The 20,078-nt window shown below is 38.4% G+C and overlaps 1 protein-coding gene across 1 annotated transcript; it reads right to left on the bottom strand.

Moving 5' to 3' along the window:
* Positions 1 to 1,867: 1,867 nt before the first annotated feature.
* On the bottom strand, positions 1,868 to 19,718 carry LGALSL (galectin like). The gene is made up of 5 exons (XM_075203902.1): positions 19,432 to 19,718; positions 15,757 to 15,828; positions 12,560 to 12,648; positions 10,478 to 10,655; positions 1,868 to 4,440 (listed from the first exon to the last, which is right to left on the bottom strand). The coding sequence occupies exons 1-5, from the start codon at positions 19,462 to 19,464 to the stop codon at positions 4,297 to 4,299; spliced, it is 516 nt and encodes a 171-aa protein (XP_075060003.1). The 5' UTR covers positions 19,465 to 19,718; the 3' UTR covers positions 1,868 to 4,296.
* Positions 19,719 to 20,078: the final 360 nt, after the last annotated feature.

Raw genomic sequence — 20,078 nt, 5'->3', positions numbered from 1 at the left:
TGTTATACTGTTGAAGAGGTAAGACCTAATCTGGCCATATGTACGATACAATCCAGTTGCTCGGTCTGAGCACCAAGCGACAGGATCAGAGTCCAGTTTGGAAACAACTGTAAGTTAGTGCGGTTGGAAAATGACTGCTCACACACAGGCCAATAGCATTTCTGATCACAGCCAGCAATACATATGTACTTGTGATAAAACATCATCTGTAAATATTGCACAATGTGACTTATGATAATTTTCAGCGCTTGTGTTGTTTGGGAGTTTCGTCTTGTTTACTTGACGTAGAAATGTGTAAAAAAACAACCAAAAGCTTTTTGCTAATTCTTTAATTGAGCATTAGGCACTTAATCTGAGATCCACCCTTTATAATTACCTACTAAGTGTTATTACATACTTGCAATGGTTATAGTAAACTTTCAGGAAGTGAACATATGAGCCGCTGCCTCAGAGTCGGCTCTTTATTATTTCCCACCTGAACTAATTTTTCGCAACTTAGGCCCATCATTTGAAGGCATTTCTTATGACTCTCAGGGAATCACCTACAAAAACAAAAAATGAGCAGCTCTCAGATCCGCAAAGGGCATTTATATCAATGAACTGATAAATACATAAAGTTAATAATACGTTCCTAAGACATATTCAAAGATTGGGCTTGATCCACTACCTATACTAATAACAGCTCAGTGATATTGTGAGCAATGCACATAAGCAGAATTAATAAAGCTTCCTATTTCAAATCAGCACTGAGCCGTGTGCTGCCAGTATTTTATGGTAAATCTCCCCCAAAGTGTTTGTGCCGATGAACATAAAAGTGGGATGGGCAGAGGCGGGACTAGCGAGCTGCGGGCCCTGATGCAGGTAGGTGGGGAGGAGGGAACCGGGGCCCCTGCATCTGCCATGCAGTGGGCCCCATTATCTCCATGGGCCCCGGGGCACTGCACCAATGGTAGTTCTGCCATTGGATGGGGGCATGCATGGGGCTGAAATAGGCACATTTGTGTAAAAAAACAAGACTTTCTTTCCAGTTACTTTTTGAAGGTATTCATATTATGCAACATCTGTCTGCCACCTTTTTCTGACTGGTGTGTGTCTGCCTATTATGTTCCTTAAAAAAATAGATTGTTATTCTGTGCATCAGTTAATGTGAGTTGAGCAAAGCAAAGCAAAATGGGCAGTGTCATACCTCCGGCGAGTACAGACCCTTTCTGACACCTGGAATTGCCATTTACATTGACATAAAAAAAGACTAATAGGGGCATATTCAATTGTCTGGATTCCCCACCGCGTTAAAACTACCACCGTTATTACGGTAATAGTTAGCTGGATTTCAGCTCGCCGCTCAGGGAGCTGCGAGCTGAAATCCAGCGAGAAAACTACCGCAATAACGTATTTTACGCGCACTATTACCGTAATAACGGTAATAGTGCGCAGAGCGCAAGATTTTCGGCGATTCCGCCGACAATTGAATATGCCCCATGAAATGCCTATTTCCAATGTACTCTGATTAAAATAGGCAAAATTAGTAATGGATAACAGGTTCTAAAATACGTCAATATGTTAAATAACAATAATAACAATATAAATTTGATTAGGTAAAATATTTAAGAAAACAGTGAATATTAAACAATAATTATGTAATGTAATAAAAGTAATCATTTGTATACTACAAGCAATTATATAACAATTGATAAGTATTTCTGCAGCAATATCACCACTACTATGAACTGGTATCATCTGAGAAAAGTATATACGAGAAAACACAATATTATTGCTATTAAAATATATAAAACTTTTATCACAGGTCCAGTTTGTTTTCTTGTCTTTTACAATATAAACGTATTAAATGTTCCACATGTTATCAGCCTCATTTTAAATTTTTTATTTTTTTAGAATAGATTTTAATCCCTGCGGACTCACGGTCTGAAGACATAACAAATTACAAAATGGCAACATTGTCCTAATACCTGTGCGTCAATACAAAATGTAAAAAGCATGAAACTCACATTCCATACCCAGAAATAACCTATCTAGCTAAGTATATCCAAAATATCTAAAATATTTTAAGTACATGAGATGTTTGATGAGCGATTCTATACTCAAAAGCACATTAGTACATTCAATGTGTTTAGCGTTTTATAAAAAAAAAAAAAGAAGAAAAAAATATTGCTTTTTGTTCTACTGCTACGTACAATCGATAAATAAGCAACAATGTAAGTTTCATAAAAGTGTGACAATATACTGTGCAAACAATCTACATTCTATGCAAATACCCTGACTATATATAAATATATTATTGTGCTATGCTAATTTACTTCAGTGCAGAAACAAAGTTTTCACACAATCCATTATCTTTATTTGAGTGGACGCTGATTTTTAGCACTTTCAAAAGTGTATATAAATTAATGTACTGATGTACCACTAACCAGAAATTGGTGAGATTTATGCCACTGAAAATAATGCATGGTAGCCAGAAATAATCCTTAGCTAATGTTAGCTCAGAAAACAATGGTGACACATGGAAGAAGGATGAATAAAATGAAGGCGGACAGTAGCTTTACTAGCCAATCAATAAAGGGGTTATGGCTTGCTTTTTAAAATAAAATGTACCCCAATTATTATTACGATTTATGCAAATGATCAGTGAAATACATGGTTATTAAAGTATTTTGCAGCATTAAGACTACATATTTAAATTTATTAAAATAGGTCTGAGTTGAAATTCTACAGGTTCTCTTTAAGAGAAAAGCAATATTATACAGACTTTAATGGGACATTACACCTAATTACCAAGTGGTTAAACTGTCTGTCAGCTACACACAGAGGAAGGACATTACTATTATTAATACTGGACCAGATTGCAATATGTCTGACTCCATTGTGCATAAGCAGCAGGTGCACGACAAAGGCTTGCTTGGCTTTACGAACAAAACTTTTTTTTTAGAAGTATAGTTTACTGCATGTTTAGATATTCTCTGTATAATTTAAATAATACCGGAGTTAGCAGCAAATACTAACACTCCTTAGAAGCTGCTTCTAGTCTGGCTGACTTCCCTTGGCCTAGGTGCGAGAATCATTGGTTCAGTACAATAAAAGTCCAGAGTATCCGGCAGTTTATCAAGGAAATGCACTGGACAGAGACAAAGGCTTCTCTGTTGTCTGCATATGACCAGATAACAGACTAGAGTTAAGAACTCTACAGATAGTAGGTGCTCTTTTAAGTATTGTTATTGCCAGTGGAGGCAGCCATTTGTTCGACTGAAACAATAATTATGACAATGCAGACAATCCACTTGGCGCCAATAAAAACACTTTGTGCCTTAATAGTTCATAGAGAACTGATAAGATGCAGTTTTATGACTGTTGGGTCTGACAACAGCTGATTTAAACCCTGTTATATCCCTATGACAGGGATTTCTGCACTTACTATGAAGTCGGCCTAACAAATGATTAAGCAATTCACAAAATGATGTCCTGACCCCTCAGCATGCCACATTAGGCAGAAGTGCTATGCAGCCATGAAAGAGAGTCCTGAATGCTTCCAAGCTCTTCCTCCAGTTCAATAAACTGAGAAGAGTGCAGTGATTGGTATCTGCAGCACCAATGCATCATGGGACTTAGACCTCTGCTTTGGTGATTACCCATTAGATAGCAGGAGTTCACATTCATGACTATGGGAAAAATATAGAGAGGCCAGTCATGGAAACCATGATAACAGCAATATGAAAGGACACATTTATCTCTGGGTGGAGAACACTGTTAAGAATGACATGTCAAAACACTGTCCCCATCTTCCAAACATTCAAATTTGCACTGCTGCACATTTTGAATAATATACTATATCTTCCTGCTAAGTAAGTACCTTCAGTTTGCTCTGCAAGAAAAACCCTACAAAACAATCCAAATATTACTGATATGTTCATTCTAGATTTTCTATGAACAGTGTTCCCTTTATTGATTGGCTTTTCGTTGGCATCCAGAATTGGTTACTGTGGCAATGATGTACAGATGATAAAATACCTGCCAATACCCTTTATTCAAGTAAAATTAAAAATGGCTAAAATAATGATAAAATGACTTTCTGCATTATGAAAGGGATAATCCAAGTCATTAGAAATTGATTTACAACCAGCCACTTCAAATATACCAAAAACAAAATGGCTGATGGCAATTCTACTGTCCAGCAATCCTGCAGAGATGATGCAAGGTCACTGCAGAGGGAGTAAGCGCTGTCTCCTCGCATGTCCTGAAGTGTGTCCACTAAGTCCACTGGTGACACTAAATTCTTTTTAGACATCAACCAAGTTTAGTAAGTTGGAGATCACCATTGATCTTAACAGTGTCAATAGCAGATAGTTGATCAAGACGATGGTAAAAGTCAAAAAGCTGGTGCCCATCGACAAATAGCCTGAAACGTGGATGCTCACAAAGTATCTCTACCTACAATAAAAATTAATACATAAATTAATACAACAAGGTGCTCTCTACTCAAAAACATATTTATTACTGTTTAATCACAACAAAGCTGTACAAAGCAGAGAATAACTTTCATGACAATATCAATTCGGGCCATATGCTAGAGTGGTTACTGCTTGTGCAATCACCACAGAAGTAAATGAGAATATATATATAACACAGTGTAGTTAGTAAGAACATTGCTTGTTCTGGGCCAGTGATTTGTGTTTTGTTAAGGTGGAGATGGAAAGAAATCAAGGAAATGTATAAAGTTCAAAGTCTTATTTAATGTTCAACAATCAGGTATGTTTTTCTTGCTTATAAAAGGAGGCATATGGATCCCAGACATGTGAAACTACTAATTTCCACAGACAGTCCAAGGTTTTAAAGATGTGTCCTTGGAAATGCATGTCCCTGATAATGTCCCAATTTTTCAGTATGGACAAACTGCAGGTTAGTAATTTTTGGCATGTTAGATACAGTGCCTACCATCTGTTCTTATTATCTATGCTTTATAAAATAAGACTTATTGTAGAACAGTATATTATAATCTTCATGATGTGTAAACATGACCATATGGGATTTTTAGTGCTCCAAGGTCCATGAAAACGTATATGATGTGTGTGATGTGGTTAGATGCAGTATTGTGTAAGCAATATAAACATTCTTTTTATAGTCTGTAAACTGACTGTATATAACATCCCTCCCAGCTGGGCAAGGTTAATCTTAAAGAGGGTAAAGTGAAAAAATAGAAATACATATTATTTGAAATATTTACTGCCAATTTTCCTTTGCGAAAAGACAATAACGGAATTCTGTTCTTGTTAAGCAAAAAATGGCTTACTATTTTTCTTAATTAACAGATTAAATAATGTATCTCAGCAAATGTTTTCCACTTAAAGACACTCATCACCTATACGCAGCCATTTTGTGGCTTGCACCAGTATTATTGAGAATGAGGCATATTGTGCTCCTGCGATATCACTATCTTATAGTGAACCGATAGGCTGTATTTCCGTGCTTCTCTTCTTCTGTGATGTCACTGATTCCTTTAGGAGTAGAATGTGTGGGTGACACTTTAATTAACAGTATTCTGAGAAAGGAGGCTAAAAGATAATGACAGCAGTGTCCTTCCATGGGATTACTGGGCTGCACGGTGGCTCAGTGGTTAGCACTTCTGCCTCTCAGCACTGGGGTCTTGAGTTCAATTCCGGACCATGGCCTTATCTGTGAGGAGTTTGTATGTTCTCCCTGTGTTTGCGTGGGTTTCCTCCGGGTGCTCCGGTTTCCTCCCAAACTCCAAAAACATACTGGTAGGTTAATTGGCTGCTCACAAATTGACCCTAGTCTGTGTGTGTGTGTGTGTGTGTGTGTGTGTGTGTGTGTGTGTGTGTTAGGGAATTTAGACTGTAAGCCCCAATGGGGCAGGGACTGATGTGAGTGAGTTCTCTGTACAGCGCTGCGGAATTAGTGGCGCTATATAAATAAATGGTGATGATGATGATTACTGACAGTCTGCTGTGTATAGAAATATATCTTCCTTCACAAGCGCAAAATTATATCAAATATTTGATAAGCTCCTAAAATAAATATGTCTGTGAATCTTATGTGTGTCTCTTTCATGTAAGTCCTTCCACGGTGAAGCGTCCTTCTTGTCAATGACTAAATAACAGGTGGGCGGAGTCCATGTTGCGCCCATATTATTAACAAGTACAAAGACAAAGGATTATATACATCATTGCTGGCTGCCTGGATAACTGACATTTGACATTGACACTGGATTCAAATTAATCAACCTTGTTTTAAAACAAACTTTATATTGTTGGCATTGGGGCACTAAATTTGAGTGCAGTTTGTATGTTCTCCCTGTGTTTGTGTGGATCTTCTTACAGTCCAAAGACATACTAATCAGTTAGTTGGCTACTAAATTGGCCCTAATGTGTTTGATTGTGGGCATATGACTGGTAAATTACAATATAAGCTTTTACAGGGCAGGTATTGCTCTGATTGAACATACATTTTCTATTGGATGTTATATGTGCATGCTATATAACTCATGTATGGATAATAAGGATAATGTGGATTGTTGTACACAGTTATAAAAACATCTTTAATGTTAGTAAGTACAAACTGAGTGAGCATTTCCTTTAAGGTGCAGGATGGGTTATCAGGTGGTAATAAGTGCAAACAGGGCCGAATAGGCAAACCTTTATCTGTAGCACCTTGGCACTGCCAATGTGAGATGTATTCACTGCAGAAAAAAAGGCCGTTAAAGCAATTTTATTTGGGTGCAATGTTACTACTACCATAATCGTTTCCACATGACTAGTGGAGTCTTGTTAACACATCCACAAAGCTTCAACCTGGCACTGAAAACAGATGCTGTTAAACTATTGATTACAAGACCAGTGTCCAAATAAGGATTATGAAAGTACAGTTATGCGAATAATTCAATTTTATTTGTATTTTTAGCAGTAACTGTGGTGTGTGGTTCATTCTATATGCAAGTGCTGTCATTTTATCTGGGCAATGTGCTATAAATATAACCGTTTATTACACAGGCATGATATAATTTGATGCGTGTGTGTGTGCCCTTAGACTTGCCTGATAGTATCCATCTACAATCAAATTTCTATAGACTACTCCCACTATTCACATCCCCAATTTGACTCCCTTCTCTCCACTGTGTATTGACAGTCACACAAATAAGTAGAGATGTGGACCATCTGTGGAGGATAGAAGGGGAGAGGTGAATAAATGACCGAATACTTTTCCAAACCTAAAACTGTTTCAGGTGTCACTATGGGCCTTATTCATCTAGGAACATAAATGCCGATACGTGACGTATTTTGCGTTAAATCCCTCTGCGTATGCTCAGAACCAGGATATACGCCATTGAATGCAGCCACAGCCAATTCATCTTCGAGAGCAAAGGACACTACAGCCTACGATTTAATGGGTGGATCGGGGAGTGGAAAGGGCGTATACGTGTAGTCAATGTACAGTAAGGGCGTAATAAGCTGGAGCGCATGCACCAGTGTCCGATTCAAGCTTTGGGCATCTCTAAGGTACGTGCTTTTCTGAAAGAATGCAGAGAAAAAGTATTCAATTAATGTCACCTGTTAATTATATAATCATTAATGAAAAAAACATTAAAAAAAGGTATTTTTTTTCCTCCCTTCCCCATGAAATACATTTATCAGGATGTTATAAATGTATTTCATGGGGAAGGGAGGAAAAAAAAATATTTTTTTAATGTTTTTTTTTCATTAATGATTATATTATTAACAGGTGACATTAATTGAATACTTTTTCTCTGCATTCTTTTGGTACTTTATATTCAATATATGTATTGGACGTATCCTGCAGTGTATTGTGTCTGTCAAAGCAGAGAGCACGTAGATCCGTATGCAACAAAAGACGTTTCTTCAGATCCACTTGTAGTTGAATATGAGTATTCCTGAATTCCGTGTGTTCTAACAAACAACACACAATAAGTTTGTTTTGTTTTGCGTGCCTTAATGAATCAGGCCCTGTATGTTTATCAACATACCAGATATTGTTTGTGATGCTGGTACAAAAATCTGAAAATGTAATTTCCTGAATTTTTGGCCTTATTGGAACCAGTTTGCACATGTGCGAATCAACTCCCAACATGTTCGGGATTAAATTGATAAATGTTAGTGTTTTTTCATTGCCATGTGTGAACCACAAACTTCAGACAGTATTGTTCGTAGTTCGATTTAATTTATTTTAAATTCTTTATTATTTAAATAGTGCTTAAAAAGAAAAAAAATTAAAAACACTAATTTAACCTGAACTACCCGAACCTTGAATGAAATCAAACACAAGCTCCCAGCGCAGAACTCAAGCCCCCAATTTCAAACCGCAAATTTGAATTGGGGTTTATTAGCGAATGTATCATGTTTGTGGCCATGGAACCGGTAAAATTCAATTTTCAATCAGATTTGACATCTCTAATGTACATAAAAATGCTAGAAAAAAGTCTAAAAGTAATGTCTCTTTCACTGGTCTCTATGATGCAAGACTGATCCTTATGTAAGTTTGTGAATACATTTCTAGATTTAAAGTAAAACAATTTATCAGGCATAATAATCTGACTGGTATATATCTGGTAATATACAAGTATTCATCATCATCATCATTTATTTATATAGCGCCACTAATTCTGCAGCGCTGTACAGAGAACTCATTCACATCAGTCCCTGCCCCATTGGAGCTTACAGTACTAAATTCCCTAATATAGACACACACTCACACACAGACAGACAGAGAGGGAGAGACTAGGGTCAATTTTGATAGCAGCCAATTAACCTACCAGTATGTTTTTGGAGTGTGGGAGGAAACCGAAGCACCCGGAGGAAACCCACGCAAACACAGGGAGAACATACAAACTCCACACAGATAAGGCCATGGTCGGGAATCGAACTCATGAACGCAGTGCTGCTAGGCAGAAGTGCTAACCACTAGGCCACTGTGCTGCCCTATTCCTAGTTAGGCCCATCAAAGGTCCATTCCATTCAAGTGTAACCACTTGTCCTTTGTTACAATCAGCTGTGTACCTTTAGAACTAAGAAAAATATGAACTATAAATAGGTATTATTATCATCATCATCAACATTTATTTATTGAGCGCCAGCAAATTCCGTAGCGCTTTACAATTGGGTTATTGTTAATGTTCAAACTACACAAGCAGGTTATGTGTTTTATTGGTCTGCCTTTTCCCCAACCTCTAAATTTCTTCTGTTTATATTTATCCCCTTATTCTGTCCTGTACTAGCAGTAACAGCATTGTACAGAATTCAGGCAATAATCTTATAATACTTGCATATCAAAAGAGCTTACTTCATTTATAAATAATATATTGCATAAAAATTAAACAATATACCATACAAAATATTCAGAAGTCAAAACAATTACCAATTTAAGTCCTATAATACACAATTAGGGTATAGAAGCCTGAATAAAGATTATCCTATGTGATCTGTTACAATGGCGGTAATCTACGATTAAATATAAGGACCAACCGCGTACTTCAATATCTGCATGAACCTCTGTTGTCACACTAGCGCCTACTTATTTCTGCATTCTTTAATTATTTTACTGTTGTCCAAAAAATCCCATATTTTTACATTTTTATTTTGTTTCCTCACCGTATCTACTTGTTGCCCAATAGGACATTTTTATGACTGTTTGAAAAATTGGGGGAAAAAAAAACTTCACTGAAGCTCTAGGGCCTGATTCATTAAGGATCTTAACTTGAGAAACTTCTTATTTCAGTCTCCTGGACAAAACCATGTTACAATGCAAGGGGTGCAAATTAGTATTCTGTTTTGCACATAAGTTAAATACTGCCTGTTTTTTCATGTAGCACACAAATACTTGATAGCTTATTTGTACACTGAAATTTAAAGTTGATATTTGTGTGCTACATGAAAAAACAGTCAGTATTTAACTTATGTGCAAAACAGAATACTAATTTGCACTCCTTGCATTATAACATGGTTTTGTCCAGGAGACTGAAATAAGAAGTTTCTCAAGTTAAGATCCTTAACGAATCAGGCCCATAGTACTCAACTGGGAAAATACAGCACTTAGGTTATAATGTGAAAATCAATGTATAAGTTTCTGCATCTATGGATGGCAAGTCCCCTCTTTATGTCACTTTGTGTCATGCAGCAGCCTCTAAAGCATCATTGTAAAGCTGTGATTACAACTCAGCTCTTTCAGCCTTATTAGATCAGTTCATGATTGATTCTTGCTGCTTAGAGATAAGCCTTGGGGAGTGTTTAGATTTAAATAGGTTGTTCTTGGCAAAATGTCTAAACTACTTAGGTGGTTTGTCTAAACAGTCTCCAAGCCTTATCACTGGGCCGACAGAATCCATATCTCATACTGAAGAGACGACTACTAGAATATACAGGTATTTCTGGAAAGCACAATGTATATTAAAACAAATAATAATATAACAAAACCATGCCATTCATATATATTTACTTACCCTGAATGGCTGATCGGCAATAAATGGAAAATAAGGAATTGCTGATTCCTCTTCTCCCCACTCGCCGGACACACAGGCGTTCCTGAGTAGCTGCTTATCAGCAAATTCCGCTTTAATCTCAATGCCCACATCGGCTGGTGGATGTTCTGACTCCCCGCATGTCAGTCTTATGTCAAAACTGAAAATATGAAAGACTTTCAGGTGCTGTACCACACGTAATACACAAACAGGGTTTTTATATAACTACAATTATCGTAGCTATAAAGAATTCAGACATTATTTCTTGCTACATCATGGAATTCAAATGGATTTAAATCTGCGCTTTATAGGAGCGTGGCATAAATAAAGCCAATGTTGAACTCATATAACATCTCAGCTACAGGTTAGCAAAAACCTACCACTGTGCGTCATTATCTCAAGAACACTATACCTACCATGAAACCTGTGGGAGCATAATACAAAGGGAATACTTCCCTGTTTAAGGAACTGAAAGGTTGATAAATGAGATGGCAAAACATATGGTGCAAAATATAATCAAATCTTGGAGGAAATCCTGTTGCAGTCTGCAAGGAACCTAGGGCCTGATTCATTAAGGATCTTAACTTAAGAAACTTCTTATTTAAGTCTCCTGGACAAAACCATGTTACAATGCAAGGGGTGCAAATTAGTATTCTGTTTTGCACATAAGTTAAATACTGCCTGTTTTTTCATGCAGCACACAAATACTTGATAGCTTATTTGTACACTGAAATTTAAAGTTGATATTTGTGTGCTACATGAAAAAACAGTCAGTATTTAACTTATGTGCAAAACAGAAAACTAATTTGCACCCCTTGCATTGTAACATGGTTTTGTCCAGGAGATTTAAATAAGAAGTTTCTTAAGTTAAGATCCTTAATGAATCAGACCCCTGTGCTTGGGAGAAGATTTATATTCCAGAAGGACAATGACCAAAAGCTACATTGCAGAGGTTTAAGTACAAAAAAATAGTCCTCAGGTGTCCCAGACAAAGCCCAGACCGCAGACGACATGATTTGGAAATCACTGTTCATCAGCATCCCCCATCTCTGATGAAACACAATTAATATTGCAAGAAAGAATGAACACAAATTGCAGTGTCGAAGCTAGTAAAGAGACATTGGGTTAGATTCACTAAACTGCAGGTGGAGATGTTGCCTATAGCAACCAATCAGATTCTAGTTATCATTTATTTAGTACATTCTACAAAATGACAGCTAGAATCTGATTGGTTGCTATAGGCAACATCTCCACTTTTTCAAACCCGCAGTTTAGTAAATATACCGCCTTATTTTTATACTTGGTAGAAGCTCTTTTAGCTCCTATTATAACTATGAGTATTTGGGTAAATTCATAAATAAATCCATTTTTATTGCATGATGTAAGAAAACAATATGCGAAAAATGGGGCTGAATATTTTTTCATTTTTACTGTATACCCAGCAAGCAAAGGATGAGATGTTTTACTGTAATATTAGTCCTGTTCCTTTTAGCAGGGGGGGAAGTCATGGAACAACATTTAAGGACAAGTGTGGTAGAGTTATGAAGGAAATTTAAGGGATGAGAGAAGAAATCCTGCAACCCTACAGGAGAATGAACCTGGAGTACCACATATTTTGGGAACTCCTCTACCAATACTGTTGAGTGCAGGGTAATCTAGATCTGCATGTGGTGATGGTGAAGGTCTGGACTAAGTCAAGGTTCCAAGTGCTGCAGCATCAACAATACAATCGTTGTAGTAAAGGAGAATAGGGATATCTTGTGGGAGACAAACTACGCACTGTAGCCTATGGTTCCTGCGCTGTCTTATCAACTACTATGCTGACACTGTAGTCCAGACTACTGCATCTACACTGCAGACAATGAATTCAACCAGGTCCTAGAGGTCAATGTGTTGCATACTGATTTAAACCTGAATGGTTGCCAAAGTTCCTGAACAACCTTATATTTATTATTCTCAACCTATCAGCAATATTAAGATGCTAGCTCTGCGCAGCAACGCTGGAAGTCACAAATCACAGACACAGCAGGGACAGAACAAATCAATAAGACATGGAGTCCATACCTTTCTGGGTTCATGCCAACGATTCCCATTATGAGGATCTTCTTTCCTGGTCTCATTCCACCTTTTATATGACCACAGAAAGGAACTGTCTGAAAGAATAATGGGTTCAGTTACATGAGGATGTAAAAACAAACAGACACCACATTATTAACAGGTTAGAAACCACACTGGTTAGTGCCCGAGGATATAAGCGATACTGTTGCAAAACTTTTACAAGCAAAGACTATTATGTAATGATTAGGGCAGTACGGTGGCTTTGTGGTTAGCACTTCTGCCTCACAGCACTGGGGTCAGGAGTTCGATTCCCGACCATGGCCTTATCTGTATGGAGTTTGTATGTTCTCCCTGTGTTTGCGTGGGTTTCCTCCAGGTGCTCTGGTTTTTTCCCACACTCCAAAAACATACTGGTAGGTTAATTGGTTGCTATCAAATTGACCCTAGTCTGTGTTTCTGTCTCTTTGTGTATGTTAGGGAATTTAGACTGTAAGCTCCAATGGGGCAGGGACTGATGTGAGTGCGTTCTCTGTACAGCGCTGCGGAATTAGTGGCGCTATATAAATAGATGATGATGATGATAACATGGAGGAGATCCCATGCACATCTCAATGGTGTTCTTTACATACTTTAGTGTATAGAACCAGTGAGGATACTAATACCAACGCTGAAAATATGTTTGTGTGGTATGGCTACAATGTATAGAAGGCAAGGACTTTACAGCATATCTGTATATGGCAGATGTTCTTACTTAATTGAAGACTGTATCGTTCTAAGAAAAAACGCTCATATAGTACAAAAATAACAGCTGCCAGCAAGCCAAATTTATTACATGTAGGTTTTTCTAGGTTTGGATACACTAGAAAGCTTGTTTGTTTGGTTCTGATGTAATAATAAATATCATAATAATAATAATACTACAGAGTGCTGTTAGTTTCACGAATAATTAACAATAACAGCACTTTAACTATAAACTTTTACCACCTACAACCGTCTACTCAATTTTACCAACCATCTCCCTAGCTGGAGCCCTGGGGGCTCGTGACTGCGGCTTGTGATGGGTCCTCTCGCTCACACACTCCTCTGGCATCATTTTAATTTATGCCCCAGGAAAACGGCTGTTTGGAACAGCCCCCAGGACTCCAGCAAAATAGAGAGTTACAATTGCCTCGTTAATGGTAGTGCAAGTTTAAAGTAATTTTTAAGTACGCCACAGTAAAAATAAAAACATGACGTTAACTCCGAAGGTAATTCTAATACTTGTGAATGTGGCAGTAAAGAGGTCAGTCTTTGGAATGCTCAGTAACCTATAATTATGAACCCATTCCATTACACAGGGATGCAAGGCTGGTGGAACACATTAAGAGAAGGGTGCCGCGCTTCCTGGGACCACCCGCGGGTGACGTTTCCCTTATTCCGAGTCCCTACTCTAAATCAAGCGGGTATCGGAAGTAGTATACTATCTGTACATGTGCAGTGAAGAGTAGGGGGCGCTACAGAGTCCAGCACTAACCCTGCTAGGTTCAGAGTAGCTGCCACTTCAACACTGAGTCTCTGGGGGAAAGGTAGGGGGTGACATGTCCCCCGACCTCCTCTAGGATGGCTGACCTGGGGCTGTTTTCTTTATAGCAGGGAGATCTCACACTTGTGGTCTTCCTGCTTTATTGGAAACCAGCCTTGGCTATCTAGCACTGGTACTAATTGAGAATTTGGGGAGGAGGCACGCTGTCTGTGTTTTATTTATGTGCATGATAATGCTTTTGTCTCATTAAAAGTATAGGACCTGACCCGATCTCTGAAAACTCTGAGGTGGTTCAGAATTAAAGTCTTTTGTGGAGGAGAACAGGAAGCCCTGAAAATTAACTCTTTCCACCCATTTATCCCATTACAATAACCCCAGGCCATGAAAATAAAATCTTGTTTCTGTACTGCTCTGCAAAACAAGGCGCACCCCTCTGCCCAAATCCTCCCCTTTGCATATGCAAACTTCTACTCCTACGCAAATGCTGCCATGTGGTTGTGAAAACCTATTTGCCGCAGCGATAATCTAAGTGCGATTGCTGAAACTGAGGTGCACGGCAGGTCCAAAGCTGCATTTGCACTGCAGTGCTGCCATGTTATACTTCATAGATGACTTCTAGTATCTTTCAGAAGAAAAAGCAGAACAACTTGAAAAGAGAGGCTTATATTCTCACTCAAATCACTGATACTGCATAACATAACCACAGTGACTCACTACCCCAGACACACAGAGACCTTCATCCTAGAACACAGATGCTAAATACGTATAACACATTATAAACTGCAATATCATTACTCTCTATCGGAAGATAAATATTTATATAGGAGAAGGGAACACAGTGGATTTAGATGGTCTCTTCCTTGAAATGTGATCTCAATAATATAGATAATAGCTTAACTTTTTTTATATACACTTGTATGGCTGCAGGACTTTGGTCATCTGTTTTCTCGCAGCATGAGCTGAATTGGAAAACACAGGCAGCCGTGTGACGGTCACAAAAGCCACGTCTTGCAAAATGCTAGAAAACGGTCATAGTAGTTCTGTTCCAGTGAAATTACTAGACACGTAGATAAAGCTGTATGTGGAAATTAATCCTCCTATAACAATATATACAGAAATCATGCCGCCAAAGACATCTCACAATCCTTGGGCAGCATGGTGGCTCAGTGGTTAGCACTTCTGCCTTAAAGCACTGGGGTCATGAGTTCAATTCCCAACCATGGCCTTATTTGTGAGGAGTTTGTATGTTCTCTCCGTGTTTGCGTGGGTTTCCTCCGGGTGCTCCGGTTTCCTCCCACACTCCAAAGATCATACTGATAGGTTAATTGACTGCTAACAAATTGACCCTAGTCTGCCTGTTTGTATGTGTGTAGGGAATTTAGACTGTAAGCCCCAATGGGGCAGGGACTGATGTGAGTAAGTTCTCTGTACAGCGCTGCGGAATTAGTGGCGCTATATAAATAAATGGTGATGATGATGAATCCTTTTTGCTTGTCTCTCTGTGGCAACTGACTGTAACACGGCACAGCTTCCACTAATCCTAAAGACACAGGAAAGATAGTGTTCGATATCCCAGTACACCTTACCATGAATATACCAGTCTTCTGCTGTGCTGCCTATCAGTAATAAAATAAACTGTTTGACTTTAGGAAATGACTGATAAATGAAATGATTATTTTACCAGTCGTGGAAAGTAGACTTCAGCTTGCACAGGTGATCCTAATGGACTGCTCAGACGCCTGTTGGCCAGCTGCTGTAAAGACAAAACATGACTCATGTCATTTAAGGTGATAGACATGTCCAAGCAGTGAAAGTTTATGTAGCAAGTGGCACTTTGGTGCTCACACCAACATAAGAGTACACCAGTTATTTTATCATGCTTTAGAGATTGTGAATAATTCCCCTTCCATATACAGCAAACCAAACAGACAACCTTCTGGAAAGATAACATTTCCACCTTTGCACCTGTTCTACGAGATCAGGGCACCTGTAATATGATCCCTGGTGAATTAGTGACATTGTACAAAACACTTATATAAAGGGCTTTATGTGACTTGCTAATCCTGAAATGAAGACTAACAGAAGCCACATAAAACGTCACTCGGACATCCATAGCAATTAACTCTTATAACGAGCAAGAATGTCCAGCAGTTGATGTTAAGCTGGGTACACACTACAGGTTTGTCATCCGATTATTGGGCCAATCACACGAAAGGAAATAAATAAAATGCATATTTTGCTCTACCTGCAAGTAAACTAAGAGCACTACAATGAAAGTTTCTTTTTGCCTTAAGCTAATGCTAGTTAATGCAAAGCAAACATTCTATTACTTTTCTTGAATATAAATCATAATTACTTTTCATTTGGTAAAAAAACCAATAATTCTCTTACCTTAAATTAACTTTACAAAATTGGTTGTAGTTTACATTTTAATGGTTTTACTCTGTACTGGTTTCTATGGATATTAATTGCTTTTTAATTTCTTATACCATTCAAGCTTATATGTTATATAGTTTTTCCCCAAGACATAAAATGTATAAGTCTAGTTCTCCAGAATATAAGGATACAACATATATGTACTTGTAATCAAGATCTTAGGGAGTTATATAGGGGCAGAAACAGGAATATATGTAAAACATATTTTTCACTTTTTTTTTGTTTGTTTTCTTTTTTTTAAAAAAAACAAAAAAAACTCTGGCAGACCTTTAAAAGTCATCAGACACTCAAATAAGTCAGCTTGGATCTAATAGTAATGTTGTGCAAAAGACAGCTGATTCAGGTATCCCATGCATGGTAGCTGGGATTTCCTTTGACCTGGTGACATCATTGGAATTCCTTTGACGATCCAGAAGCACTCCGGAGTGGTAGAAATAGCATTCAGTTATGAACACTCTCTATACACATTGCTGAACCATGAAACGCTTCCTGGTCCAGTTCCTGTACGTGAGCACTATTACAACTCAATCCCCCTATCAGCTTTATGACATTTAAAAGAAGAAACATCAACTGTGAATTTGGCCACGTTTCTATATGTCCTTTTACATGCAAGTTTTGCTGAATAAAAATGAGAAAAATAAATTTCTCTGTGTAACGTAGATCTGTAACCTACACACAGCTACAAATTGAACAGATATTTGAACAGGCAAAATATAAATAAACATGTTACATTTACAGTGTGATACAGTTAAGTTTTTATAGTAAATTTTGTCTCTGAAATACACATGGGTTTAGTTATTATTATTATTATTATTATCGTTTATTTGTTAGTTTTGATAACAAACCTTACTGAACTTACTGTGTAACAGTCTCTTAATATGAAGAACTAGCTATATGATGACCATCATTATATATCTAGCACTGCTCCCTCTCCCCATGTTGTGCAGGGCTTTAGTAAGAAGCCCTGCTGAGATATTACGTTAATACAGCAAAAGGGGCCTGTCTTCACCTGGACAATCGAGCATGCACGTTCAGCCTCAGTTGATCCGGCTGTAATGTCTCTATCTTCATGTTTATACATCAAAATTAGAGTGGTGGGAGAACACCCTCTATGACACAGGACTTCATCGATGGAGTTCTGCAGTGTATACTGGCAGCTACATGTTAATATATTCATTCATATTTAGTGTGTGGTTGTCATTACAAGGTAAATGACTCCATAACAGGTGCACTGCAGTGTAGCATTCGCCCTCCTCTCTGCTCCCTCTTTCATATATAAAAACAGAAGAGGGTCAGGCATTCCAACCTGGTCAAGTACATGCTCTGCTCTCCAATGGTAAATTGGTCACCTGTTGTTATGAGGTAACAAAGTTACACCATCATGGCAGTAGCCAGCTTTTACACCCAAAACAAAGTTATCAAAATGCACCGACCACAGTTATATTACATTACTAATGACACTTTCCGACCATCTGTGCCAACATGTACAAATTCCAGAAGTGACCCCGTATATTATGCCAAAAATAACCCCAATACAATATACCAATGAGAGTGTCCTGCCCCACACAATATACCATCACAGAGAACCTTTCCTGGGACCATTGTAGAATGGAAAGCCCATTCTCTGCGCCTAGTGTAAAGTAAAGGACTCATTTTCTGCTGGCTAGTGTACAACACAGACCCCTTTCTCTGGTGGCTAGTATACAATATAGCTTATTCCCTGGTGTCCAAGTGTACAATATTCCCTTGTAGCACTTGTACAATATATTGCCAAGTCCCTGGTGGCCAAATGTGCCCCACATAGCCTATTCCCCGGTAGCCCCTGTATAATATATAGTCTAGTCCACTATTTTGAGTCCTTAAAATAGTATATCAAATTTGTACTGGGGGTGAAATTTTATGTATTTTATCTATATTATGTTCAAACGTTTCTTTGATGTCTTTCACATTACTGCCATAAATATGACACAAATACATTCCCACTTGTACTAATCAGAGTAACTTAATTATTTATGTATTTCAGTTAGCTCAGCCCTGGGAAATAGATTGATTTAATCATTGCAGACGAATCAAGCAAGATAATATGAAACAAGTAACAAATACAGAACAAATACTGCTTAAAGTCAAAAACATGGACTTGTAAAATCAGTTCAATACAACATATAACTTTGCAGTAAATGTCTGGACTTGCTGGGAGAAAAGGCTTAGCTTCTTCGCTGTCATATAAATTTACAGAGATGACTTTTGTTCTGGTTAATAGCCTGTATTTAAGTATAGCATATAATTCTTTATTCTTTCTTGAGTATTTGATGAAAAATACATTCCCCTGAAACTAAAATGAATGTTTCTCTGATATGCCTTATTTTAGTATAGTATTTCATTTCTACATGTAAATAAAGTAAATTATGTAACCACCAATAAAACATGGGACTTGTCAGCAAAGCACAATTCCTGGGCACAGGATAGTAACACCCAAAGACCGCCGGTATTCTGTTATTTAATAGCATCTTGGCAGGTGGGCTCGATATGGAGATCGAGTAATGCCCAGGAGAACGCACAGATTCTCATTGTACATGTCTAGGATACATTCAGCTATTAACCTTCCTGGGGAGTTATTAAAACGAAACAAAATGTCTTGTGCATATTTCATTTCAGACAATATCATGGAGCTTCTGTAGAAACAAGTGTCAGCTGTCAGATTGCGACTGGCTGTCATGTATGTTAGACTGGGGAATGCTCACAGTGCTAACAGGTATTTGTGTAGACGTGGTGAAGGCTGGCAGTAACATGGGAGAAGATCAAAGGGGTCACAAGCACTGTGGAGCTGGCACGTAGGGTCCCTCCCCCTGCATCTTATTGCCGTGCCAGCCAGATCCTATCCCCATGTATCCATAAACATGTTGGGCATGAAATAACTTACCATCGTTTCCCATTCAACGAGGGACCCCGCCATCTTGCAGTGAAGTGTAGAGTTGTGCAGGCTGCAGGGGGTACTGGATCAGCTGGAGGAGGGAGGGTGGATGCGGCTGGGTATGGGAGGGCAGGTCTGAGCCTTGCTTAGCTAGGGATCAGACCACAAGGAAGCCGAGGCTGACCTGGCAGACTGGAAAATCTTCCCACCAGCCAAGGAGAGGGGGGCGGTGATGGCGGAGGAGGAGCTGTGCGGTGCAGAAGTGACTGGTGCTGGCGAGAGCTACAGTACAGGATAATGCGCGATGCAGGTTCGGGATGCGTGTGTGTGAACCTCTCTTTCTTACACATTTCCAGCCCTGCCCCGAGACGAAGGTGCTGCACCCACATCAGCCTGAAACAGGGTGGGTGTTCAGGTTGATTTAGGGCTGCTTGACTCAGACTGGGTGTCTAAACGATATGTGACATCTGTCAAAAATGGGATTTTCACTATGGAAAACATTGCATCATTGGTCAATACTAGTTACATCCAAAATTAATTATATGTCACATCATCCCTGCATCAATGCTAATATTACAATGTACACTATGTTGTTTGTGACCTGTTGCACCTATTTAGTATGTTATATTGTTATATAACCATGTCTATGTTATGGT

The sequence above is a fragment of the Mixophyes fleayi genome, chromosome 3, assembly GCF_038048845.1.
Source record: "Mixophyes fleayi isolate aMixFle1 chromosome 3, aMixFle1.hap1, whole genome shotgun sequence".
NCBI classification, from domain to species: domain Eukaryota; kingdom Metazoa; phylum Chordata; class Amphibia; order Anura; family Limnodynastidae; genus Mixophyes; species Mixophyes fleayi.
This window is presented reverse-complemented; position numbering and strand designations above follow the sequence as displayed.